At 47.4% G+C, this 26,237-nt stretch overlaps 4 protein-coding genes across 4 annotated transcripts; 2 read left to right on the forward strand and 2 right to left on the reverse strand.

Moving 5' to 3' along the window:
* Nucleotides 1–573: 573 nt before the first annotated feature.
* PtA15_11A696 (uncharacterized protein) lies at nt 574–8,131 on the forward strand (the record flags this gene model as incomplete). The annotated part of the gene is made up of 16 exons (XM_053161631.1): nt 574–639; nt 740–834; nt 914–1,166; nt 1,241–1,320; nt 1,410–1,500; nt 1,588–2,262; nt 2,344–3,156; nt 3,225–3,414; nt 3,490–3,699; nt 3,767–4,105; nt 4,174–5,450; nt 5,555–6,771; nt 6,847–6,949; nt 7,024–7,602; nt 7,675–7,867; nt 7,953–8,131. 16 exons carry the CDS (start codon nt 574–576, stop codon nt 8,129–8,131), a joined length of 6,360 nt encoding a protein of 2,119 aa, XP_053025559.1.
* Nucleotides 8,132–15,890: 7,759 nt separating this feature from the next.
* PtA15_11A697 (uncharacterized protein) lies at nt 15,891–16,175 on the forward strand (the record flags this gene model as incomplete). Its single annotated transcript, XM_053161632.1, is given in 2 exon segments — nt 15,891–16,045; nt 16,064–16,175. 2 exon segments carry the CDS (start codon nt 15,891–15,893, stop codon nt 16,173–16,175), a joined length of 267 nt encoding a protein of 88 aa, XP_053025560.1.
* Nucleotides 16,176–16,972: 797 nt separating this feature from the next.
* On the reverse strand, nt 16,973–18,003 carry PtA15_11A698 (uncharacterized protein; the record flags this gene model as incomplete). Its single annotated transcript, XM_053161633.1, has 3 exons — nt 16,973–17,256; nt 17,343–17,868; nt 17,944–18,003. The coding sequence occupies 3 exons, from the start codon at nt 18,001–18,003 to the stop codon at nt 16,973–16,975; spliced, it is 870 nt and encodes a 289-aa protein (XP_053025561.1).
* Nucleotides 18,004–25,503: 7,500 nt separating this feature from the next.
* On the reverse strand, nt 25,504–25,775 carry PtA15_11A699 (uncharacterized protein; the record flags this gene model as incomplete). The annotated part of the gene is made up of 2 exons (XM_053161634.1): nt 25,504–25,598; nt 25,688–25,775. The coding sequence occupies 2 exons, from the start codon at nt 25,773–25,775 to the stop codon at nt 25,504–25,506; spliced, it is 183 nt and encodes a 60-aa protein (XP_053025562.1).
* Nucleotides 25,776–26,237: the final 462 nt, after the last annotated feature.

The raw sequence follows: 26,237 nt of genomic DNA on the forward strand, positions 1-26,237 counted from the left end.
TTTATTTTTATCCTATTGTGAACCCCCCTATTATTATGACAAAATTTGTCTAATTTTGGGTAATAAGCTGAGTCTTGCATAGTGCTTTTCTAGGCACAATTTTTTGCTTTGTGGATCTGCAGCTCCAATGTCATGAATCATATTTAATGGTTCTTCACTTGGAAGTGCAGATTAAGGCCAACAACAAATTGGAAACAGGGAAAAGTTACATAAAGCTGAGTGTAGTTGATGTGTTTTTGAGTGGATGATTCATGTGTGAGTTGTTTCTCCTCGTCAGTTCCTGAAACTCTGTTCATGCAAAGGAAACCAGCCTCATTCGTCTCACCGCCTCATCCATCCCCCTTTCCGATGTCACCAGCTTAACAGCATAGACATCCGAAGACGAAAAATAAACCGATCGATCTCAACTTGAACACTTGGCTTTCACAACCAAATCCGACAGCGATCTCCTCGCTTCTTGCGACTCCAGCTCACCATCCCAGCCGCTCAGCAAAACTGTCCCCATTCATAATCCTACTCAGCTCCTTAGCGCAAACATAGCAAGAATCCGATCCGCTTGTTGCTCTTCTTCGAATGGCCGAGCCCCCACAGGATTCGGATTGGCAAAATTTGTCTGTCCAAGAGCAGCTCAACCATAAGGTCCGCCGTTTCATTCATCGCTCTTGTCCCAGAAAAACTCTAATCTCTAACCAAGATTATTTTTGCGCATCCGAATTCTTCCCCAAAAATAATTATGTAGCTTTGGAAAGCACGTCTCGCCGGATATGAAACTCTTATCAAACAATTCCAACTGGCAGAGGACGAGGATGATGAGGTGTTCACTGAATGGAATCGGTTCGTCTGTTTCGCCCCATCGATGTCGTGCGACTATGCCGCGCTGATTGTTTCTGAGTATCTCATTCATTCCAAGTAGTGATCATCAGTGGCCTCATAAAGCTGTAACAGACTCTAACGCCGTCGCTCAAGAAAAAGGTGTCCTGCTGGTTTCGATTTACATCCGACTGGCTGGTCGAGCGGGCTCCCGATGTCGGCCGGATTGCATCGCGCCATTAGTCGAGAAAAGTTTGGCTACGAACACTCGGAAAGGAACACGAGAGGCCGCGATTGAGTGTCTGCTAGGATGGGCTATGTCCGAAGCCGATGGTGATAAAGCCGAAGGAATCGTGGTATGTCATCATCACCATGTACACTCAAGCTTGGGACTAATCCCCTGACTTGATCATTGCGTTCCTTATTGTAGACCGCGGTCTTGGAAGGTTTAAAGTCGAAGCAACCCAAAGTGGTCGCAGGGGCCGCTTCAGCCTTGAATGCACTGGTTTCGTAAGTTGATATTTTCGACATCAATGTCCATCGGATATGTCAACATCATTTCACGCGTGTCCAGCTCACTAGAATGATCATTTTATCAGGGCATTTGGAGTCAGAGTCATCAACATCAAATTGATACTCAAAGCATTACCTCAAATGTTTGCACATGCCGACAAAGGTGTCCGGGAAGAAGTTCGTCATCTATTGCCACCTCGCGCGCCCTTCCCCTCTTAAGCTTCCGTAGACGCTGATGTTTACTGTTTGTAAAAAATCTACCAGGGTAGATTACTGGTTCAAACTATCTATCAGTTTCTTGGTGCCGCGCTCGAACCATCACTCAATGGACTCAAACCCGTCCAAGTCAAAGAGCTGCAAGATTTGTTTGCTTCGTTAGACGCTGAAGGAAAAGGGAAAGGGACCGGTGTCCCAACACGCGAGACCGCTGGCCAGATGCGTGATCGACTTCAAAGAGAAGCACAAGCAGCCCTCAAGGAAAGCGCCTCCCAGAATGACCCCGAGGGTGACGCTCCGGCAGAAGATCTGGAAGCAGCGGACGAGGCACCCGAGGACATGGACCCCTATGAGCTAGCTGACCCGGTCGCCATCCTAGATCAACTGCCGTCGGGATTTTACGAGCATTTGGCGTCAAGTAAATGGAAAGAACGCAAAGAAGAAGCCCTTGATCCACTCCTCGCAGCTTTAAAACCAGCTATCAAGATTAAAAACGATCACTACGACGAATTAATTAAGGCTCTCGGCGGGAGGATGGCCGATGCCAATATTCTATGTGTCATAGGAGCTGCAAATTGCCTGGAGTGTTTAGCGAAAGGACTCAGGGCAGATTTTGCGAAGTACCGAAGCTTAATGGTCGTACCCATTCTTGAAAAATTCAAAGAGAAAAAGGTAAACGTTGTTGAAGCGTTGAGCAACTGTCTAGATGCTATGGCAGCCACGGTTAGTCACAACTTACCCTAAATCGTTACATTTTATCTTTCCTCGCCATACCGCTAAAGCTACACGTGTTGACTGTTACAGGTAACACTCAGTGATCTCACGGAAGACATCGTGAACTTTTCCAAGCATAAAAATCCTCAAGTCAAAGAACAAACTATGAAGTTCCTTGTCAGATGCCTACGGAACACGATGCATGCTATCCCCAAGGCTGAGTTAAAGTCGCTATCTGACGTGATGCTCAGTGGATTGGAAGATGCCGTAGTGCCAGTGAGGGAAATCGCTGCTGAAGGACTGGGGACCCTCATGAAGCTAGTTGGCAAGGCGACATTCACTCCGATCATTCAAGGACAAGATGATCTGCGCAAGGTGAAAGTAGAAGAGTATTATGAAAAAGCCGAAGTGAAGTACCAACCACCGAAAGCCAAACCCAAAGTCCCGGCCCCGAAACCTGCCTCGAAAGCCCCCCCAAAGAAACCTGTTGCCAAACCACCCCCTCGCGTCACTTCGCCAGCACCCTCTCCTACCGACAACGGCCTGGGCTCTTCCATTTCTTCCAAGCCAACAGTGCGCCCCGTGAAGAAGCCCGTGCCTTCAGCAGCCCCTCCCTCAAAAAAGAGTGCCGGCAGCGCCCCAGCTCCTGTTGCAGGGAGCACTAGCGCCAAGGCCACCGAAGAAGTTCGCTATAAAATGTCACAAGATGATGCAGAAGCGAGAGCACCCGACTGTTTACCGGCCAGTTTCATCGAAGGGGTTGGAAACAGCTTGTGGAAGACTCGTCTGGCTGCTTTGGAGGAACTACTGAGTTGGATTCCTGAACAGGCCGATGAAATCGAAGCTGAAGTAATTGTTCGGTATCTGAATAAAAAGCCTGGGCCAAAGGAGAGCAATTTCCAGGTAAGTCCCCTTGGTCACGTTGATTGGCTTGATAAGCCCTCTCGATATTCATGCATCTGTATCCTCAGGTCTGGCAGCGCGTGTTCTCCGTCATCCATCTTCTTGCCGAACAGTGTCCGACATTCACCAAGGCATGCATGGCTTTGACAATACCATCATGTTTTGAAAAATATGGAGATGCCAAGATCAAGGAGGCCGCAGGCAACGCGTTAATAACCTTTGCTGAGAAATCTTCTTTGGGTTTCGTGTTATCACAAGGTTGGGCAAATATTTGCTTACCTTCTCAAAAAAGTAAAGAGGTTAATCTATCTAACGCTTTGCTATGTTTTCCAGCGTTCGAATCAATTTCTAAGCAGAAAGCCGTGAAGATACAAGCAGAGAGCTTTTCGTTTATAGATTCTGCACTCATCGAATTTGGAATAAACGGCGTACCGGTCAGAAACCTGATTGAGTGCCTAAAGACTGGTCTGAAAAGTGTTAATGCAGCTGTTCGGACGAATGCTACCAAAGCTTTGGTGACTACGAAACTTTGCATAGGGGCTGGTTTGTGGACATAATTTGATCTTGTTCACGAGCTCTTAACTCACTAAACGCACTATTGTTACTTTAGATATTACCAATTTCCTCCAAGATCTGAATCCTCAGTTACTGGGCACGATTGAAAGCGAGTTTGCTAAAATTGCGGAAGAACGGCCGCCTACTCCGACCCGACAAAGTGCGGATGTTGCTCAAGCAACTCACGGTGAAGGCAACGGGGCTAAAGGCAAAGGTAAAACAGGCACCTCTGGCGATCCACTCGATGAATTGTTTCCCCGAGTGGACCTTGATCGATTAGTATCGAGCAGTACTATAAAGGCCTGTGATGATCCAGCTTGGAAGATCCGAAAAGAGGCTTTGACAACTATTCAAGATATTCTCGAGCAAAACAAACGCTTGAAGCCCAACCTTGGTTTGTCATTAATTTCTATGTTATAGAATGTTTAGAGCTATTGGCTAATTCTCTCTGGTGAACAACAGGATCAGATCTCTCGGCCTCATTGAAACTGCGCTTGGCAGATGCCAACAAAGCAGTCCAGACTCTGGCTCTGGATGTAGTTTCCCGAATCGCCACCGGAATGGGCAAGCCCTTCGAACGACATGTCAAGCCCCTAGCCCCATCGATATTAAATATCTTAGCTGATAAAAACGCCACAGCCCGGAATAACGCCTTAAACGCATTGACCGTGGTCGCAGATTCGTGCGGGTTGGACTGTTTAGCATCTAGTGTTGGAACCTCCTTAGAAATAGCGAAACCCGAGCTTAGATCATCAGCCCTCAATTGGTTTGTCGAACGCGTTGCGGATCCTGAGGCGGTGAAAGGTCTGGATTTGTCTACTTTTGCTTCGCCGATCATCTCTTGCCTAGAGGATCGAAACGCCGAGGTTCGCAAAGGTGCCACCGCCCTGTTACCAACAATCGTGTCATCAGTCGGTATTGATTCGATTCTCGAGGAAACCAATAATCTGAAACCCGCCTCTCGAAATAACGTGGTTCCGATGATTGAAAGTTGTAGGCCGGCAGCGCCTGTGAAGGTCCTTGCTTCTAAGGCACCACCCAGCAAGACAGCCTCTAAAACAGCACCCGCGGCTAGCAAACAACAAGCAAGGCCGCCATCTGCCGCTAGTATGAACAGGGCCAGCACGCCGTCTCGTGATGACAGGCCACCGCTGTCGAAGTCCAGGCTGGGAGCGCGGAAGCCTGGGGTTCCGCTTAGTTCCAAGCTCGCACCTGTTGCTTGCCAGCCCTCATCTCCCGCCCCCACGGCTGCTGCTGCTGCTGCTGCAGAAGTTCCTTTCCGCTCGGGAGATCCCAAGTCCAAGACAGCTCGTGCAAGCAAGGAAACTGGACCTTTGAAGTGGGTCATTGACGGTGCAGTGCGCAAAGATCAAATCGAGCAACTGTATCTACAGATGGCCCCTCAAATCAGCGCCGAGCTTCTCGGGCAACTGTTTAGCAAAGATCACCATTGCGAAAAAGATTTTCTCGCTGGGCTCAACGTCATCGAAACCTGGACATCTGACCCATCAACTGCTGGAGAACAAGTCGACTTGGAAGAATCAGACATCAGGGACAGACTATTAGCAAACTCAGACCTTGTATTCAAGTATCTGACCATTCGATTGCATGACACAAATACCACAATCACCATGAAGTGTTTGGACATCATTGATCAATATATCGCGGCTTTGCAACTGGACGGCTATCGCTTGACTGATTACGAGGCCTCTATTCTCTTGCCAAGCTTGATTGGGCGAGTGAGTTATCTTCATACCTTCGAAAAATAGATTCGTCTTTTCTGAACTGTTTCTGACATACCACTTGAAACTGCCTCTGACATACCACTTGACTCTTCCTACAGTGCGGGGATAGCAAAGAAGTCCTTCGAACTCGAATTCGCACAATATTCAAGAATTTATGTGGTATTTATCCATTCAGCAAAGTCTTTCAAAGTCTTATCGATCATGGTCTCAAGGCAAAGAATGCTCGAATACGTGCCGAGTGTGCCGAAGAGCTCAGTGCTCTATTTCAAAGGCATGGCCTTAATGTGTGTCAGCCGGCCAAGGCTTTACCAATGATCGCCGCTCTGATATCTGATCGCGATTCAGCCGTGCGCAACGGGGCACTTGCCGCGTTAGCGAGTGCCTACGCCTCTGCCGGCGACGTGATTTTGAAATACGTGAAACATTTGTCCGGAAAAGAGCAGGACATGCTGACCGAGCGTCTCAAGCGGACAGAAGCTCCTGCATCCCCGAAGGCAGATCGTTTTCCCACCGAACCTTGCGCTTCACCCACTCCAAGAGGACCTGCGGCCGCCCGTCGGCCGAAACCAAGTGTACTACGCCGTCCATCGGCCGCTTTTAATCCGCCTAGCGAATCGGAAATCGCTAGTAATTTAAAAGATGCCCATCGAAAGCCAACGAGTTTGATGAAATCAACCTCATCTGCAATACCACCACCAACCAAAATGCATCCTCCGGCCGTCGCTGCTCGTCAATTGTCCTCAATGGACCTTTCTCGGAATAGCTCAGTCTCGAGTAACAATATATCCAGCTCTAAAATTGATCCGCGTCTGTCTCTCCGCCCTTCTGCGGGTCAGTCTCCAGGAATGGTGCCAGCAGCTTCAACTGACTCGGTGGTTTCGAATGCAATTAATTATCCCGGCGTCATAGGAGAGATCTTGTCGAGTGATGACATTCGAAGTACAGATGCACTCAAATCAATCCAGGCTGACATTGCTGAGCAACCAGATACACTTATTTCCACGGCAGATGCGATCGTCGATGTGATTTCCACTCAGATGAAAATTGCATTCGAAAATCTCGACGTTTCCACCCCTCCAATGAAGCTGCGACTCTGTAAACATTTGATGCAAACTTTATCAACTCTCTTCGATCGCAGTCAGTTGGCGACCGCTGTTTCTAAAGACTCATTAGTCGGCATATTGGCCCAGCTCACTCAAAGGCTACAAGAAACTGCCGATAATCCATCTAGTGAACATATCACCAGCTTATCAAAGGTGTTGAACATGGTCCTGATTAGAATATTCCACAATGCAGATCGAAGTGCATGTTTTGGGTGAGCTTGAAGTTTCTAATGATAACAAATGTTTAGGAATCCTCACACATATCTTCACCGTGGTTTTGATATCAGAGCACTATTTGCTGTTCTGAGAATGACTACAATTGATATGCGCGAAATCGAAGATGAAGTTGAACTGGGACACCGAGCAAAGTATGCGGAATTGGTCATGAAAGTACGTTCTTAGGTTTATCTGCCGTGTTCATGATTTCTGATTAGCAGAACGTGGTGTTATGTTGCTTTTTCCAGTGTTTGTGGAAAGTTTCTAAAACAGCAAAGGAATCATTGGAGGACGGAACATTAGATGTCTCAATTTTATTGCGAGATATAGACGAATTTCTGGTTTCCATTCCACCGGCCGAATGGCGGCGACGAGCCAACGACAACGTCCCACTAGCAGACATGCCTCTTCGGACCGTCAAAACGATTTTACAGCAAGTAGTCACCATTTATGGAGATGCTGTATACGATGCGGTGTCAGTTTTGAAAAATCCACAAGACACTTTTGTATATCAATACCTGTTTCGACTGCTCAACAACTCGTGGGCGGCTGGTGGAAATCCTTCGTCCAATCGACCAACGGGCAGCAGTCGAGCAATGGTAACATCATCTTCAGCAGGGGCACGTAGCCCACCGCCCGCGTTTCCAAATCCTAGACCACCTGAGACTGGAGGGGCTAGGCGAGACTCTAAATCATCAGCTGCGTCTTTTGCCAGTACTTCGTTGCCGAAAGCTGTTCCTGGAAATGAGTCTTCAAGCGAGGTGGAACTAAATAATCATCTCACTGAAATCTTTGCAAAGATTGGCAGCCCCATTGATTCAAAAAAGGTACCGTCTTCCACCCTTTGAAGGGTTATCTACCTCCATCTGAACTTTATTTTTATTGATTTCGTCTTACAGGGAATTTCTGAGCTATACCACCTACTCAAAATGCACCCGGAGGCACACAGCAAAGTGGACAAGTGGATTAGTGCTACTGGAACTTATTTTCAAGCTTATCTTCGGAGAGCCTTGAGTAATTTGAAGGCAGACGATCCTGACTTGCCCAACAGCGGGGGATCAGAAGGACTTATGCCTTCCGCTTCTGCAAGCCGTTAGTATTGAAGACATACATGATGAGAACATACCGGCACAACAGAAGGAACTAACCCAAATGATATATATGCCTCACGGTTTAGGACCGTCTACCGCCACCCTGCCTGTAAGCCCATCTCTTAGCGCGTTTGGGCCCGATGGAGGGGGAGCCAATCGGATTTCAAGGAGTCAATCTCAAGATGTCGATCTCACCCGTTTGCAATCTTTGTTTGGCTTTGAGGCCACTACGACTTCACCAACTAGGACTCATAACATGGAATGAGCGAGTCATCAGCAAAAAGTTTTGTTTAAAATTGATGCTTTGGAGACTTGCTATTAGTTTATTGCCTTGATTGATTCCATCCCGCCTGGTCCCTTTGTTTTTGATTTTTATTAGGCTTTGAAGAATGGCAATTGCCTTAGCCTGCCATGTTAGCTTTTTGATTTGATTCATTTACTAGATTTGATTTTACTTTCTCTATAGGAATTTAACCCCGATTACTGCTAGCACTTATCATCATGACAACATTCATCCCATTTTGACTGCATAAATTATGTTCAATTATCATGTACTCCATCATCAGCATATGTTCTTAAGTGATCTAATGATACTTACAATACTACCCTTTTTTGACTTCTTGTGGTCATGCAGGAATGGCATGTGCTTCCTCATTTAATTTGTTATCTGGAGAGAAAAAAGTAAATTGTATGTATCTGCCTAAAAAGCAGCCCGGACAGAAAGAAAAAAAAAACAAGATTACAACTTCCCATCCAAGGCAACAGGTTGCCTGGCCATCAAGGAGGGGGGTGGCTTTGGTGCTTATCATAGCTCCGATCCGGGCGGTCGGGCCTAACCCGTCTTTGAGAGAGTGCTCAGTGATGGGGGTTCCGGATTCGGGCTGAGCATCATGCCCCGAACCAAACCACAAGTCACACCTGAAGCTCATTTGTTCAATAGGTTAAGAACTTCAGCAAGATCTGATGCAAACAGTGACGATTTGCCTTTTCAGTGCCGTCCGTGACAGGCATGTATTTACATGAAAATGTAACCACATAAACCCCATTGGACTGGCTATGGTGGGAGAAGTAAACTGGAAGCCATGAGTGGTAAATTTGTTGCCATAAGTGATTGCTACATGATACAGATGTGGGCATTATCATCTGACTGCTCATACATGTGCTTCAGATCTGTCATTCGGTCTATCGGAGTTCATACACTGGGAAGCCTTAAAGAAAGCCTCATGGTCCGCCTCATCTGTATATGGCACATGTATCTATTCAGGTTCATTTATACAGATGGCAAGATTTGAAGAACACAAACAAGTGCACCCACAGTTTGGGCTGTCAAGTGTTCCTTGTAGATAAATATGTATACAGATTAGTTCTTCTCCCCTGACTTTCCGGTCAGCCCAACACCTAGCACTTCAACCACTACCAGATATCCTGAGTGGGATATCCAGGATACCCTGTATCCCAAAGCACACTCCGTAATAGATAGGAGTGTGCCAAAGCACACTCCATAATAGGAGTGTGCCAAAGCACACTCCATAATAGGAGTGTGCCAAAGCACACTCCGTAATAGATAGGAGTGTGCCAAAGCACACTCCATAATAGGAGTGTGCCAAATCACACTCCGTAATAACAAGACTGCACATATTACGCTAAATTACATTAGCGCCGCTACAAGTGTAGCTTAGCGGTTTCCCGCTAACAGTTTTTGCTGTTAGCGTTAGCTGTAGCTGAAAAACGCTAATTCTAGCGCTAATGTAGCGCTCTTCCCGCTACACTTCCCAGCCCCCCTTTGTAGCTTAGCGGATTGGCCCTCGCTAACGCTAAAAAAATTGCAATTTAGCGTTGTAGCGTTTCGAGGCGCTAAAAATTCTACTGCGTTCAAATTAGCGGTTAATCTATTACGGATTTGCAGTAGCGGTTGATTCACTGCAGTTTAAACCTAGCGCAGCACGCTACCATTTCAAATGCGCAGTTAAAATAATGATACCACAACCACTCTCACACATTTCTGGCCAGCTTCAAACCTAAGTCCAGCTTTGCCAGAACCAAATCAACCGCTTGCTAATTGCTTAATTGCTGGCAGAACTCTTACGGTCTCAGCTTGATTTTTTTTATTTATCTCGACTAAGTATACTACAATGAGTGACTGTGAAGCAAGAGAGTCTACCCCACCCAATCAAACAAACTTGAATCCAAACCCTTGCCAATCATCCGCGGCCATATTCACGTTGAGGGTTTTTTGCTCAACGTCAAATGCTTTCATCCAATTGAGATCCGCGGCTGCAGGTTTCCAACAGGAGGCTATAAGTACTAGCTTCTCCTTCTTTTATAGGAAATTTATCACAGTCAAAGCTAACAACATGGTCCAAACGTATATCCTGTCAAGCAGGGCCAATTCCACGGCTAGATTTGCTGATTTGGCACAAAATGGCTTGGCGGCGGACTTGGTGGATCAGGCGATGGCCAATGATCCAGAGACCATCTCTCTCTCTTTCGAGTTTGGGAGAACCCCATTGAGGGGGCTGGAATACTTGAATCTTGGGTTGTCAAAAGACAAGGCAATATCCTCTGTTAAGTCTTTAGTTTTGTCTCTTGCTTTGGATCCGGGGACATTGTTGGTTTTCAGTGATGGGTCTTTTCAACAATGGGAAGTTACGTTATCCGTAACAAAAAGTAACAGATAAAGTAACTGAATTGGTGCCGTTATCATTGCGCTAACGGCAGCATTGTTTTAGTTACGTTATTTTTTGTCTTTTTTTCTGTTTTATTAGACCCGTTACGTTATCCCCCACAATCTGAGGAGGATAACGTGGTTTTTGTGCCAATTTTACTGTGCTTTTATGCCAGATAACACGGTTAGCGCGTTATTGGCGTTATTTTTTGCGGCATCAAGGCGGAAAGTCCCCTCCATTACGTTATCCAAACAAGCACAGGAACTTTTCACCAGATAACAATAGCGCATTATCTGGTAAAGCTGAGAACTTACGTTACAAAAATCCCGCTGGATAACGTAACATAAGTAACTTCCCATTGTTGGTCGTTTCACCCAGAGAAAGGAGGGGCGGGAGCGGCGGTCTGCATTGAGGCCAATAGGTTTAGCACGTACTCACTAGGGAGTAAGGCAATTTTCTCAAACCACAAGAGTGAGACAGGGGGGATCTTGGCGGCTCTCGGGATGGCCAAGAAAGTTTTTGTGGCTTTGAGACACCAACCCCTTTTGATCTTTGTTGACAATCAAGGCGTCATCATCAGGACCAAGGATCCAGCGGCGCCCAGACCGGGAAAGGACCTGTTTATAAGGATGTGAACCTGAAAATAAGGGACATGTCGCGTCAGCACAGGCGCGGCACGGGTATTGACTCCAAACTCGGTTTGATTGCTACTCACCTGACAATAAGGGACACGTTGCGTCAGCACAGGTGCGGCACGGGTATTGACTCCAAACTTGGTAAAGAGAGAGGAAAGGAGTCGGTACCCGGCTCTGTCGGGAGTAGACTATTTACAAGTGTAGCGGCGCAGTAACTAGGTCTAAGGTAATGAGAGATAGAGTTACGCGCGCATACAACGATGTACTAGGTTAAGTTTCTACTCTTGGCTACCGCACACCCTAACACCCCCCCCCCCCCAAGAATGCAACTTCACCGCCTCAGGCCCAGCTTCTTGATTGCGTCGTTGATCTTGTTGGGTCCGAGTTTCTTGGTAAAGATGTCTGCTTGCTGGTTGTTGGTGCTTGTCCATGTGATTTGAATCTTGTTTTCTTGCACAAAGTTGTTGATGAAGTAGAAAGCGCGAGTGAGGTAGCGTGTTTTCTTTTTAGACGCGTTGTCGCCGGCAATGAGGATAGCTGCTTGGTTGTTGCAGTAGATATTTGATGGGACAACTTGATCAATGTCTTCAAGGAGGATTTTGATACCAGCCAGTTGTTGGGCACCGTCTGATACAGCTATATATTCAGCCGCACAGGTCAAAAGATTTACGACCATCTGGCATTTTGCACCCCATGCAACTGAGTTCCCAAGGTACTTTATAACCAAAACAGAGGTGGAATGCTTGTGTTTGCCACCCCAATTTGCGTCCAACCATAGATCTAGAGAATCCCCTCAACTATCAAAGACTAATTTAGTGTCAGCCGACCTCTTGAGATAGCCAATGAGATAGTCTAGAGCTGCCCAATGTTGTTCCAAAGGATTGTTGCTGTATTGAGATAGCAGGTTTACTCCATAGTACAGGTCTGGACGCGTCCCACCTGCTAGATACATCAGCAATCCCACTATTGATCTGTAGTCTGTTGGAGAAACTGGCTCAAACACGTTGATTTCTAGTGCATCATCCGGTAGGGTGCTTCTCCGGGGGTTAGCTGGTCTTTGATAGTCCTTGATGATCTGCTCTGCTAGTTCCTTCTGATCCATTATCACCTCGCTGTACTCATCCACAGTGTTCAAACCCACTAGCCTCTTCACCCCGTTTGTCCATTTGATCTTCATGTCCTTCTCCATCCCCGCTCGCAAGTCGTCCAAAAGATTCTGTTTTGTCGCCATCACCAAGCCATTGTCCACATTGTGGTGCTCCATTCCAAACCATAAGTAGTATTTCATTATCTTCTTTTACATATATTCATCATTACATTGCCCATTACCCCCACACTCCTTCACAAATACCTCATTATTATTTCATATTCAGATTCTACACCTCATTTTGCCTATAGTCACTCATACATAGTACCCCTTTATTTTCAATGGTTCAATAGTTATAGAGAATATAAGACTTACAGAAACCTTATGGTCTTCATTAGTTACAATACTCATTTCATTATTAACTTAGTTGAATCATTACATCACATTCTTTTCACAGATATTTTTTCACATACTAAACTCTTTACATACATTACTCATTATGTACTATGCCTACTGTACACATTACATCATTGGATCTGTGCTTACCCCTTTCAGTAGTGCTCATCAGTACAAGTTGTTACTATGTTCACATCACTTTCCCCATTTGTACAATCTTTTATTCCCATAGCCAGAACCTTTCCCCATTGGGTCAGCCTAAATGCACCCCAAACATTTACTTCATGTACACCAAAAAGGGGTACTGCTGAAATGTACCCCAAACCACTTGGGGTGAGCCACAGGGTACCCCAAAGCCGGTGAAATCTATGGTGTACACCGCCACAACACCCCATCATACTGGGGTGCAAACCCCCAGTACTCCAATATGTCACCCTGTGAAAGGGGTGAGCCACTCACCACCCCAGATGTATCTGGGGTGCCGCACCCACCTGCCGACTACACATCAGTCATTGAGGGGAGTGGCACCCCTCAATGACCATCACAGACCGGTCATCAAGGGTGCTGCTCCCCTTGATGACCGGCACAATTGTTCACCAAGGGGAGTAGCACCTCCCCTCGATGACCATCACAGACCAGTCATTGAGGGGGGTGCTACTCTCCTTGATGACCGGCACAGATTGGTCCTCAAGAGGCATAGCACCTCCCATTGATGACCGGCACAGATTGGTCATTGAGGGGAGTAGCATCTCCCCTTGAAGGCCGGTACAGATTGGTCATTGAGGGCAGGTGCAACTCCCCTCAATGACCGGTCTGTGCCAGTCATCAATGGGAGGTGCTATTCCTCTTGATGACCGGCACAATCAGTCATTGAAGGGAGTAGCACCTCCCGAGGGGAGTAGCACCTCCCCTCAATGTGCTACTCCCCTCAATGACCAACACAGACCAGTCATCAAGGGGGGTGCTACTCTCCCTCCCCTCAATGGCTGGCACAGATTGGTCATCAATTCCTTGCCTTGATGACCTATCTGTGCCGGCCATTGTGGGGAGGTGCTACTCCCCTCAATGAATGATTGTGCCGGACATTGAGGGGAGTAGCACCCCCCTCGATGACTGGTCTGTGATGGTCATCAAGTGGAGGTGCTACTCCCCTCAATGAACAATTGTGCTGGTCATCAAGGGGAGTAGCACCCTCAATGACCGGTCTGTGTTGGTCATCGAGGGGTGCTACTCCCCTTGATGACCGATGTGTGCAGGTCTAACAAGCCGGGCGGGTGGGTGGGGGAGTAACTCCCCTCAATGGGGTGCGCTACTTATGTACACCATTTCATTTGGTGTACATTAAATCTCACCCCAAAAATTGGAGCAGTCTGGGGGTTTTAACACCTGCACCCCAATGTTTTTGGGGTAAGCAGGTCTGCACACCAATAAATTGGGGTACTCCAGAAGTGCACCCCAGTAATATTGTGGTGCACATGTGGGTACACCAAAATGTTGGTGTACATGAAGTAAATTTTTGGGGTGCATTTAGGCTGACCCAAAAGAAAAATGAAGAGCCTCCGGAGCCTCCAAACAAGATGCCGCCGATTGAGGAGGACCACTCACCAGCGTCTGTTGAAGCAAACGAACCCAACAGGGGATACAGCAGCGAGTCCAAGTCTGACGGAGACAATCCCCCCAAAAAAAAAGAAAGCACCCAACTATCTTGAGCAGAAGGATCTCCAGCTCTGTACCTCATGGCTTGAAACAACCGAAGACGGTCGGAAGGGTACTGATCAATCTGGAACGTCTTTTTGGGAAACCGTTGAGGGACTCCTGTCCGTGCTAAGCGGCGGCAGTCGTGTGAGGGGAGAAGTGCTGTTTAGGCTGCCCTCGTGGCGGTGGTCCGTAGAGATGAGCGCGGAAAAAGATCGGGGATAGCTGGGGGTTTTGGTGGTGGTTTTGAGAGGTTCGCCGGGGTTTTGGATCCTCGGCGGCGGTTGTTTTTGTTGTTGGCGGGATGAGTGATCTTAAAGAGGGGAAGGAAAGGGGATCTGGGACTCTGGATGAAAGATGATTGGCGGGCGGAGCCCAAAAGTTGAAACTCTGAAGATATGATCTAAGAATCTTGATGGTCCGTATTCTGGGGATCAGAATGCCATGCCCCTCCCATCATCCAAGTTCAGCGAACTTGGACTCTGGGAGAGCCACATGTCACATAGATTTCATCATATCCTCCGCGCGCTACACGCGCGCACACACAAAACAGCAGAAGGAAACAAACAAAGAAGCGGAGAAAAGAAACAGCACAAAGGAAACTAAAAGAAAACACAGCATGAGGAGACAGAAAGAAAAAGAGCCACAGAGAGGAAAGGAAAAAAAAAGAAGAGATAGGCGGAACAAACAGACAAAGAGAAAACCAGAAACAAACAAGTGAGTAAACCCACAGCAGGTGCTGTGTTAGGACCAAGAAACTGAAGAATGAGCTGGGAAACTGAGAAAGAAAGGGAATGGGAGAAAGTGTTTGGAAGGGGAAGTGGAAAGAGAGAAGAGGGGGGAAAAGTTTGAGAATTGAGCAGGAATGGAGAGGGAATCTGAGCTAAACATCTTGAGGAGTTTTGAGGCCTTGAGGGTGGTTCTTGAGTCTTGAAGAATGAGAGGAAAATTGAGTCTTGAGAATCATCCTGACGGCGGTGATACTCCTGACTAGCTGGCCACGAGAGGGGCCACCACACCGTAACAAACCACTATCAATCAAAGATCTTTGAACCCCTGCGACCCTTAAAGAGCATCAAAAGTCATTTTGGCATCATCCAGCATGCGGTAAACAAATTCCACGGGTGTGTCAACCAAATCAACCACCGAAATCCAAGCGGAATTACTGCAACTAATCGGATCAGCATGGCTCTCACACTCTACACCAAACTTTATGAAAAACCCTTCCAATACATTTCCTGCTACAACCTGCTCTCAAAAGCGCCTAAGTGGATTGATTACAACGCAGCAATGAACAAGAAAGCCGAGCTTAAAAAGCCAGAAAAGGTGTCGGGCCCCTCCTCAAAAGTGAATACCTCTGTCTCCAGCCCATTGCCCGGCTCATTACCCAGCTCAACCCCTGCAGAAACTGCCCAGTCGTCCTCAGAAGCCTCCGGTGATGAGACAGCTCGCACTGGACCAACTCAACCGATTGGTCAAAAGAAGGCTAAATTAGCATATCAAGAGGAGAAACTGGACGCTTCAAACCACAAGCACCTCAAGAAGATGGCCGGTGCACATGTTGAAATAGCTGAAGTGGTCAAGAAGCAACAACTATTGTTGCTGAATGCCATGTCTGCTCAACAGAAGACCCTCGATTGCCTTGCGGACAAAGCAATCATGAATAAGGATCTCACTGGCGCTGATGAGGATGTTAAACGGTACTACTCTCTCGAAAGAAAGTGGATCTTAGCCCAACGTGAGCAAGAAATCGCAACACCGGCTCCAGCTCAGGGTCCAACAACCTCGTCATCTTCAGCTCCTACTCCTGCACCAGAGCCGGACCAATAGTTGTCTTTATCGCTCCTACTCCTGCACCAGAGCCGGACCAATAGTTGTCTTAGACTTTATCCTGACTTAAAAATACTCGGATCAATCTCTTTCCACTTCATATTGTCCGGTTGTTTTTCCTTGGATAACCATGTCAAATTTTTACTTTCTCAAAACTGTCTCTCGCAATTTCTCCAAAAAATGAATGCATTGTTTGTTTCCAAGCTGAAAACCAGAAAATTCTTTATATATACATATATGAAATATGCAAAGCAATAAAATGATATGGGGATGTAGATTTTTACATCCTGTCTTTTACATTGCATGTGCAATGTAAAACCCCAAATATGTAAAATTACACATTTTGAGCAAATCAGCTAATTTTACATTTATCCGGCCAAATGAGGTACCATGTTGAATGTGCTATGTAAAGCATGATGTGTAAAAGTGTACGCTTGGGCACGTCAAGACAGAAACTACGAGCTCCGCTTTACAACTTCCGGACATTGTAAAGTCCCACAATGTAAAATTTGAGAATTGAGGCAAATCAATTAAAATTACGCCCTTGGCCTCACAAGGCACCCCCAACGTAAAATTTATACATTGTAAAATTAACATATTATGCCTCGCGGTGCAATTTTACAGGCTACTCGCTTAAAGTTAACGAAATGTCAGCAGAAAGGCAGAAATTGGTGAAAAAAATACGAAACAAAACAACCAATATTAGAAATTGGCTTCTCAGTTCCTTCCACCTCTCGAGCAAACTCGCCATAAATCCAAACTAACTGTGCCCCAAAACAAAGAAGGAAAAAAACCGGCTAAACCCCTGAAGCACCCCGGGCCTTCCGGTCTCTCCTGCTCCCTGTCGATGGTTTGATCGCCTCTGACGCGGAAATAACACCTCTTGACTCATTCTCATTCCAAAACGCCACAATCTTACTTGCTGATGATGAAGGACGCCCCATGTCGGCGGTTGCGGGCGGTTTCTTTTGCCGGGCCCGGTTTGAAGTCGCCTTCTTAGCCGCTCGCGCTCGCTTGTTTGCGGTGGCAGTATTCACTGCGGGGAGAGGAACTGCCAAGAAAGTGGCCGGCTCAGCATGGCCTAGAGTTGCGCCAAAAAGAACAGAAAAATAAGCAAACAATAGTCAGGTCCTGCTCTTCAAGTGCGAAGAGGAGTTCCACCTTCACCTTTCTCGCCAACTTGAGATGATTTCCATCTATTTTCCTGCCAATAGGCCTCAGCTCGGGCCTGGATACGCTCCCCATTGCCATCGGCCAGAGGTTTTTTCTTGAAATTGAGTGAGGTATCGGGCTCTGGGACCTTCTTGGGACGACCACGAGTTGCCGGAACCGCTGGAGATTGGGAATGAGAAGATGAGAGCTCAGATTCTTTGGAGCCTCCGGAGCAGCCACTCTTTGGTAGAGAACGACTATCCGATGGAGACTGGGAATGATCAGATACTAGCACAAATTTGTTTGGGCGGAAACGCTTCGCTGGCGCGATATCTAGCGTTGAAGCTGGGGCGGGCGCCAATTCTGTTTTTGTCTGACTGGGACGGCTACGCTTTACCTTTGCCGATGGGGAAATCTCCACCTCCGGATTCGGGGAGGGAGTGCAGGCTACTTCAGCCGCCATGTTTGCTGGACGTCGAATCCGAATCTTCAAGGATTGTATCGGAACCTGAGCATCGCTGGCGGGTTTGGCCATAGCCACCTCATCTGAAATTACAGGAGGATGTGGGTCAATTGGTGGGAAACTAAAGGGTATTGGAGCGCCTCATTGGCTTACCTTGAATGGCGCCTGCTTCATTGGCCGGTGTGATTGATATAGATGGTATTGGTATGCCATTGTCGGACTCCGGAACTTCTGAGGGGGTTACAGACAGGTCACCATCGTAAGACATCTTCAAAATTGTTTTCATTCGAGTAAACGGTATTCGAGTGGGCAATCGGGGGTTGTCCTTTGAAATTTGCGCGATACTCTTGTCGACAAAGGCGGACTCCTCAGGCGTCCAACTTCGAGAGTAAATGAGCCAGCTGGTTTGCTCCTGAGGTCCACTTATGCTCCCGGGAACTGCGTCCACCATATAAGCGCGCCCTCCATTCAGCTGGTTGTCATGCCGCCAAACTCCCAATAACCCGTTCGCGTGACGTAATACCTTCCCCCAATAGTGTGAATGCCCAAAGAAACCACGCGATATTAAGGTGTATTCTTCGCCAAACACTGTGAGTTTGAAAGGCCAGTTCATTTCACTCATGAACTGATCCTGTTCGTCCTCGTCAAGAATAGTGGCCGTTTCGGATGTGGAAATGAAGGTGTGCGGGCGGATTAGCTTCAGAAGAAGAGATCACCGATTGTTCTTGCAGCTTCCCAGTATCAGACAGCGTTGGTTCTTCAATCTTCTTCCCTTTGCGATTGTTTTTCTTCTTCGAATTTGTCTGACAAGATTCAGTGGAGCCCGGAGAACCCAGCAAGACCAACCGTTGACCAAAGAGTAATGAGCTGCGCAGGATCAGTCCGACTGATTCCATTTTGCTCGAACATTGAACCTTTGATTCTGAGAGTAGTAGTTGATCGTTGCTCGCGGGGATGAAGGACTTGTGCTTTGTGACGAGGACAGGTGAATATCCGCGACTCATCAACCAAAAAAAGACTGCGCAATGACTTGCATGAATTCCTCTTGGGATCAAGGATGCTCTCAATGAATAGGTCGCAGGATGCAAACTTGCCAGGTACGAAAGAGTCGGGACGGAGTGTCTGAATATCATCAAATAGAGACCTGGATCCCATCGTCAAGAAGTTCAGCAATCCCTTGCTTTCCGTCAGCTCGTGGGTGGCCCGCGATGAGAAATGTGCAACGACGCGGTTGAATAAGTCGGTTTCTTTGCCGCCTGATTCTTTCAGCCATAGGGGACTGAAGGTTGCATAGAGAGATTCAAGCGCAGCTGCCAACCAACAACGATTGAACAGAGCTTTCTGTTCAGTTGGTTTTGCGGCCGCGTAGGAAGCATACGTGGTGTGTCGATTTCGGTCGATATTGACAGAGTTTGGCGGTCGACCTGTCTTGGCCCGTTTGGCTGGTTTCTTGTCTAGTAGTAACTTGGTGGTGTCCGGTGGGCGGCCATCGTTCTTGGCAGCGGCACGTTCTTTGGTTGCTGCTCTTTGTCGCTTGGTGGGCTTTGTCCAGCCGATGGATTCGGATATGCTGACCTGTTTCTTGGGCTGAGAACCATACCTGATGGTCATTCCCCGCATAACCATCCCATGGTCTCGCTCCAGGGCCTTGACAAAGGCATAAAGCTGGACCATTCCCTTCAGCATGCATTTTTTTCCCGGGCTTCAAAAATAAACATGATTAGTCATAAAAACCCACAGTCGAAGTAGAAAGAGAAAAAAAATCACCTGAACATATAGTAGACACGATGCAAGCTTTCCTGTGCATTCGTCGAGCTCGGAAGGCCATTGTCCCCATCTGGGAAGTCTTCTAACATCGGTCGACAGCTGGGGAACAGCATTGCCTCGACGTCAGCCATTGTCCACCAGTCAAGCCACCGTGTGGTCTTTGGAAACCGATGCCTCAGCTCGTCAATTCTTGCCTCGTGGGATTGGCCGGCGGGGTCGGTGGGCTCCAGAAGGCCAATGCACATGGATTCAAAGCGGGACTTGGAAGGAATGCATCATATCAGCCGGGTTATGAAAGAAAGTGAGGACACAAAGGATGGAAGAAAACACAAACCTCTTCATCAGCCCTGATAATGGCGCGGTTGCGCTTGACGCGTGTAATGGATTGTCGGAAGTGTTCACGACATCCTTTGAGCTTCTTCATCGCAGAAATCTCGTCCGTTTTACCAAAAACCGCCATGTACGCCGCAACAAACCCCTTCTGCTGAGCCTTTGAGAAGTCGACTATGCTTGTGGCCAGCTTCTCGCGCTCATGTGGAAGGATTGAGTGGATAAGGAATTGCTGGAACAGTACGGTGAAATGGATCGTGTAGTATTCGACCAAAAGTCCGCGAATCCAGCTTAGTTGGACTGGAATCCATCGAGCGGTATCGTTGCAGTACATCGATGTGGTTAGTAGGTATCCGGATTCGAAAAACCGGTAGGTAACGTCGGATATCAAGCCACCTGAGTAGAGTGAATTGCCTTCCTCGCACCGGTCCAATAGCCTCTCCGACATCCATGGCGTTTGAAATGTGAAATGCTCTCAGCCTTGCCTGAAGGCACACGATATGATCTCCAAGCCCTTCCTGTAGTAGTGTAGTATGTAAGTAATTAAGGAATCAAAGCGAATGAAATTAGGGAGTGGGATGACTCAACTGGTCCCACTGAAATAAGTCGTTTAGAAATTTATCTCCGCCACCGCCCTTCTTGTCTGCGGTCTCTTTGATCTCACTAAGTATTTGACGTCTGTAGTAACGCACGCGATCAGCATTGCCGAGTGACTCGTGAATGTCAGTGATATTTTCCAAATGTTTGTCTGGCCCTGTTTTTCCAATCTGTGAATCCAGGGAAAGTCAGGCTTGCATGAGTTTCATTTGATTTTCAATCGTTCTGTAAAAAAAATAAAAAAAAAATAGTGTACCTTGAGTTGAAGCGCGGTTAAATTAAGGTTCTTCTTGATCTCGGCGGCTAAATCTGCCATGGCCAGGGGTTCGGGCTTCTTTGAGTCTGGCCAAGGGTGATCATGGAATCCTTGATGTCGCAGGAGGCCCCAGCCACTCTGATGAATGTCCAATCGGCATTTAGTTCCCGTGCATTCCTCCCAGTATACCTTACCCTCACATCAACCGGCTGATTCTGGGCAAACAGGGTTGCTTTGAACGCAAACATAAATCAATTGCCTTCTTCTTTCAAAGGGTTTGGCTTGATGACTTACCTGCTGAGAAACTCGTGAATCTTTCCGGGACCAGTAGGGGGAGGGCCAGCATATTGACATTCTTCCTGGTCGCAAAGGAGAACTCCGAGGCACTTGACGTGGATAACCTTCCATAATTTGTTGTTGCGATGATCCACGTTGACGGTCTGGGAGTAGCCGACCTTTGGGAAGTTTTCAAACTTTGCGTCAACCGGATTTACAAAGGTGGTTGTTCTGTTGGGGTAAAGGGGGTAACCCTGCCTATCAAGAGAACAGCCGTGATCGATGAATGTGCTGAACCCCTGATCCATAGAAACTGGCAAGAACCATTTCGTGGGTTTGGTTTCTGGTTTTGGCGGCGGTGGGACTAGATCTTCTGGCTCTGGCGGTGATTGGTTGATGCCAATGGCTGGTTGGGGTTTGGGTTTTGCGGGCCATGGTATGGATTTGAGCGATTGTGGGTGTGGTGTGTTGGAGGTGTAAAGGAATGAATTGGGAGGTGTTGAAGGAGGCAAAGGTGAAATTATTAGTGATGGAGTCTAGATCAGGACCGGAGGGAACTCATGCGCGGTGGAGGAGGGGGTTTTATAGGGAACGTACCGTGAAGTTTGTTCCGTGCGTCTGTCTGAGACCATTCACCGAAAGTGGGAGCATTGCCATTGAAGGTGTCGGGGAAGGAGGGTTGGGTTGTTTGTGCGTGGGTGAGGTTGAGCGTTGTCCGGGCCTAACAGTTGCAAGTGGAAGTGGCCAAGGCTTGGATGATCCAAGAATAGGGATGCAGTACTCCCAGAACCCTGTTGGTGCTTGGGGGTGTAAGCGTTTGTATGTAAATTTAATTTTCACCGCGGGGATTTGCAGATTTGCATGCACTGTAAGCGGCAATGTTATCTCTCAGGGTGTGAAACTGTGCGTGCAGGGCCGCAGGACTTGATTTGCAAGCTGTGTCTTACATCCCAAATGTTTACATTTGGTGGGTTGGCCCTCTCCCTATGTAAATTTAGTCTTGCACGAGATGTGGTACATTTTTACGTTGGTGTTTTTTACATTTGCCGCAGCTTGTAAAACATAGAATGTAAAAATAACCCACCCCAAATGATATATTCTCATCATAAAAACAGTGAAAAAAACAAATTTATCAAGAGTTGGAGTCGTCCGAGTGAGTTTCTTTTCCCTTACAAGCCCACAGATGGGCAATGAGATCGTTGCGGATAGCGTAGTGCAAATCAGCATTCCTTACACTACAAACATTTATTATTTTGCCCAAAAAAAAAAAAAAGTCAACATGAAAAAAATAAAACCAAAATTTCACTCAGGGGAACAAACTGAGCATGCTGAGCCAAAAAAATAAAATGTCACAAACTGAGCAAAACTCATTGGACAATGTTTTGGGATGGTTTTTGTTCACGGGCCTGGCGGGCCTGGAGCGGGCTTGAGCGGGCCTTGAGCGGGCCTGAGACGGGCCTGCCCAAAAGCACATTGGGTCAGTATTAAAGGTGTTTTGCCTTGCCCTGGGAGCTGCTGGGTCTTTTGATGGGTCCGAAATCTCAACATGGGCTTTTGGTGGTCTAAAAGTATCAACCCGGGCCACTGAATAGCCCATGGGCCTTTGAATTCCCAAAAAGCCCACCATGATCCCCCACATAGCTATTGGGCTCTTGGTTGCCCATAAAGATCCCTATGGGCCAACAGATACTTCCATCATGGGATCCCATGGGCTTTTTGCCTCCTTTCTGGGCCACAAAAAGCCCATGGGGAGCGTTTTGGACCACCAAAAGCCCATGAGGATATCTGTTGGCCCATGGAGATCTTCATGGGCCACCAAAAGCCCATGAGGGTATCGGTTGGCCCATGGAGATCTTCATGGGCTACCAAGAGCCCATTAGCTATGTGGGGGCTCATGGTGGGCTTTCTGGGAATTCAAAGGCCCATGGGCTATTCAGTGGCCCGAGTTGATACTTCTAGACCACCAAAAGCCCATGTTGAAATTTTGGGCCCATCAAAAGCCCCAGAAGCTCCCAGGGCAAGGCAAAACACCTTTAATACTGACCCAATGTGCTTTTTGGGCAGGCCTGTCTCAGGCCCGCTCAAGGCCCGCTCAAGCCCGCTCCAGGCCCGCCAGGCCCGTGAACAAAAACCATCCCAAAACATTGTCCAATGATTTTTGCTCAGTTTGGGACATTTTATTTTTTTGGCTCAGCATGCTCAGTTTGTTCCCCTGAGTGAAATTCTGGTTTCATTTTTTTCATGTTGACTTTTATTTCTTTTTTGGGCAAAATAATAAATGTTTGTAGTGTTATTTGCTGAAGATTCTGAATGAATGTTGAAAAATCGGCCCAACACTCTGAGATTGGTTTGATGGGGTCAGTTGGGGTGTTTCGTCCTCTGCCTGTGTTCGGATCATAGATGTTATTGATATTAAGGTTTCTCTCATCCTCCACAATCATATTGTGGAGGATAATACAAGTTTTCATTACTAAATGAAGCTTTTCAAGACTCCATGTCAATGCTGGCCGAGCGACTATTGCAAAGCGGGCCTGAAGTACCCCAAAGGCTCGTTCCACATCCTTTCGCGCAGCCCCCTGCATCTTTGCAAAATGCTAGATGTATTTGGTTGTCAGTGTTGTGTATACCAGAATATGATGAATGAAAAAGCAGCATACCTTCCTTTCCAGCCCTTGTGGCTGTGAGATTGTCTTGATAAGGGTTGAGTAGTCCGGATAAATTCCGTCTGCGAGGTAATAACCTTGGTGATATGTTGTTCCGTTGACTTTATATTTGCAGCAAGGGGTGACACCATTCATCAAATCGGTGAATACCGGAGATGAATCCAAGATGTTTATGTCGTTGTTGGCGCTGGGCATACCAAAAAATGCATGCCAGATTCATAAGTCGTATGAAGCGACAGCCTCCAAGACAATGGTTGGAACCTTCCATGTAGAATGATTAGACCTCATGCAAAATAGGCAAGAGCAAGCAAGAGAATGAACCAACCTTATCTTTGCCTTGATACTGACCATGCAACTTGGTGGGACAATTTTTCCATTACCAGTGCATGCAGTCAATTGAGCCCAGCATGCCAGGGAAGCCGTGTTCCTTCCCAATAGCCAACAATCTTTTAATATCGTTCTTGTTTGGAGCTCGGAGATACTCGGTGCCGTACAACACAATGACAGCTTCACAAAATTTATAGAGGCTCTTTGTAGCCGTAGACTCTCCTATACGGACATATTCATTGGTTGCGTCAAATGATCCACCGTAGGCCAGGATTCAAAGGGCTGCTGTGATCTTTTGAATTCCTTGCAAGCCAAAGTTCCCTAAGGCATTGGCCCTGTGAGTAAAGTAAACGTTGTGCTGCTCGATGTCGTTGACAATCTTCAAAAATAGACTTCTGTGCATTCTGAAACGTCGGCGGAACTTATAATTGGGGTACCTTGGTGATTCGGAGAAGTAGTCTTTATACAAGAGCTGGTAGCCAGCTTCGAAGTCTTGCCGGATGTTAGGGGCTCTTCCTTTTCTAGATCCGCCTTGTTTTGGTGGTTTTTTTTGACGTCTTTTTCTTTCTTGTCGGAGGATTTCTTGAGAAGCTGCCCCGCCACCTTGAAGAACAACTGCTATATGTTGTGTTGAATCGATTGTATTTGAGATTATGTTGTTTTGAGTGTTGATAAAGTTCCGGATAATTGCCAGTCGATCCATGAGTGGTGGTTGGATAGCAAATGGTGTGTAAGAGAGTTGTTGGCGGGGGAGTGAACCAGGGGGACCGGGGATGTGCCTTTCATCAATTTTTAGAGGCTCATATGGAGGCTAGCGGTGTATGCCGCAGCAGTTTCAGGCGCTAAATCTTGCTGCGCAGCCCCAAGCCGTGACATTTAGCAACCCAAAGATAGGGCCCGCGGTGGGAATGCTCTTATGTCTTGTGTCTCTTAAATCTTGTTTTCAATCTCTCAACCCTAATTTTTTCATCTTGCTAGCAGTCTCACGTAGTTGTGTTTGAAAATTGTTTGTGTCTTGTCACTTTCACAAAGATGTTACTTAGTTTCATAGTGTGCAATGCCATAGGCCAAAATTCACTTAAAAAAAAAAAAAAAAAAAAAAAAGAAAGGCCCGATGGGCGTGAGAGTGGGGAGCCCAATCCGAGAATCCGACCAGATATTCCGGGTATTTACCGGATATCACGTGACCGCTACCGGATATTCCGCGGGGGAAATCCAACAATGTTTGAAGTGTAGCGAGGTTGGCTCTCTCCGTGCAATTTCCTCCTCCTCGATTTTCCATCGGCTGCTCCCATCCATTCCTTTCTACCGCGCGCGGGGCAATCGGCAGGGGAGTTCCCCAACTGTGTGAATTATTTTCACGAGTTTTTGGAATGACAATAGTCTGTGTAGATACAAGGTAGTTATGTAACCTTATGTAACACAATTAGGTGCGCGGCCGTAGCCCGCGTCAAACTCTTACTGCGAGCTTGTAGCTCCTGTACTCGCTCGGCGCCTTTAAGAAGTGCCTAGGCCCTCCCGGAAGCCGGTCCTATTCGGACGTGCTTCCCAAGAGGGCCGGGTGTGGGTAGGTGGGGTGAACGCGCCTAACCCTAGACGGGTCGGGGTTTCTTAGCTCCCGCTAAGAGGGCTCTTTGTCCCCGGCGGCGTAGCCGCCGAGTCTGCCGGACCGGTAGCCCACCGGAGTGGGGGCCGGCCGGAGGGCGGGCGCAAACACCTCGGAACAGAAGCAGTGGCTCGACCCACTCGACGTCTGTGGCGGTGTTCATCTTGGTGTCTCCCCCTTCTCTTTTGTTAGTAGGGTGGGTGGGAGGAGTCGAAAAATAATTAGTTCCTCGCTGTGATGCTGGTATCAAGCGGAGGAGGTGAAAGATGGGCAGAGGTTCGAACGCGCTGAGTCCTGGGGGAAGGGAGGACGGGAGCGGCTAGGTATGATATACCTTACGGTTTGTCCTGGCTCTGCCCCGCGGTCAGCACTCGTGTGCCTTGGTTCTTCCGTCGGGCCCGACGGCTGTCTCATTCTGTCGGTTCCATTAGGCGTACGTGCTAAATATATGGAATTTAGGCGTGCGCCTTTATTCGCTACAGTTTGGGCTGTAGGAAGACTGGAAGGGCACGTGCTCGACAGTGTGCTCCCGAATCTATGGACAACGCCCGCCTCCCGTTACACTCTCGGCAACTAGACATCAATCCGAATCTCAGAATCATGCACGACTCTCATTCCAATCCAG

Source organism: Puccinia triticina, chromosome 11A (assembly GCF_026914185.1).
Source record: "Puccinia triticina chromosome 11A, complete sequence".
Lineage (NCBI taxonomy): Eukaryota > Fungi > Basidiomycota > Pucciniomycetes > Pucciniales > Pucciniaceae > Puccinia > Puccinia triticina.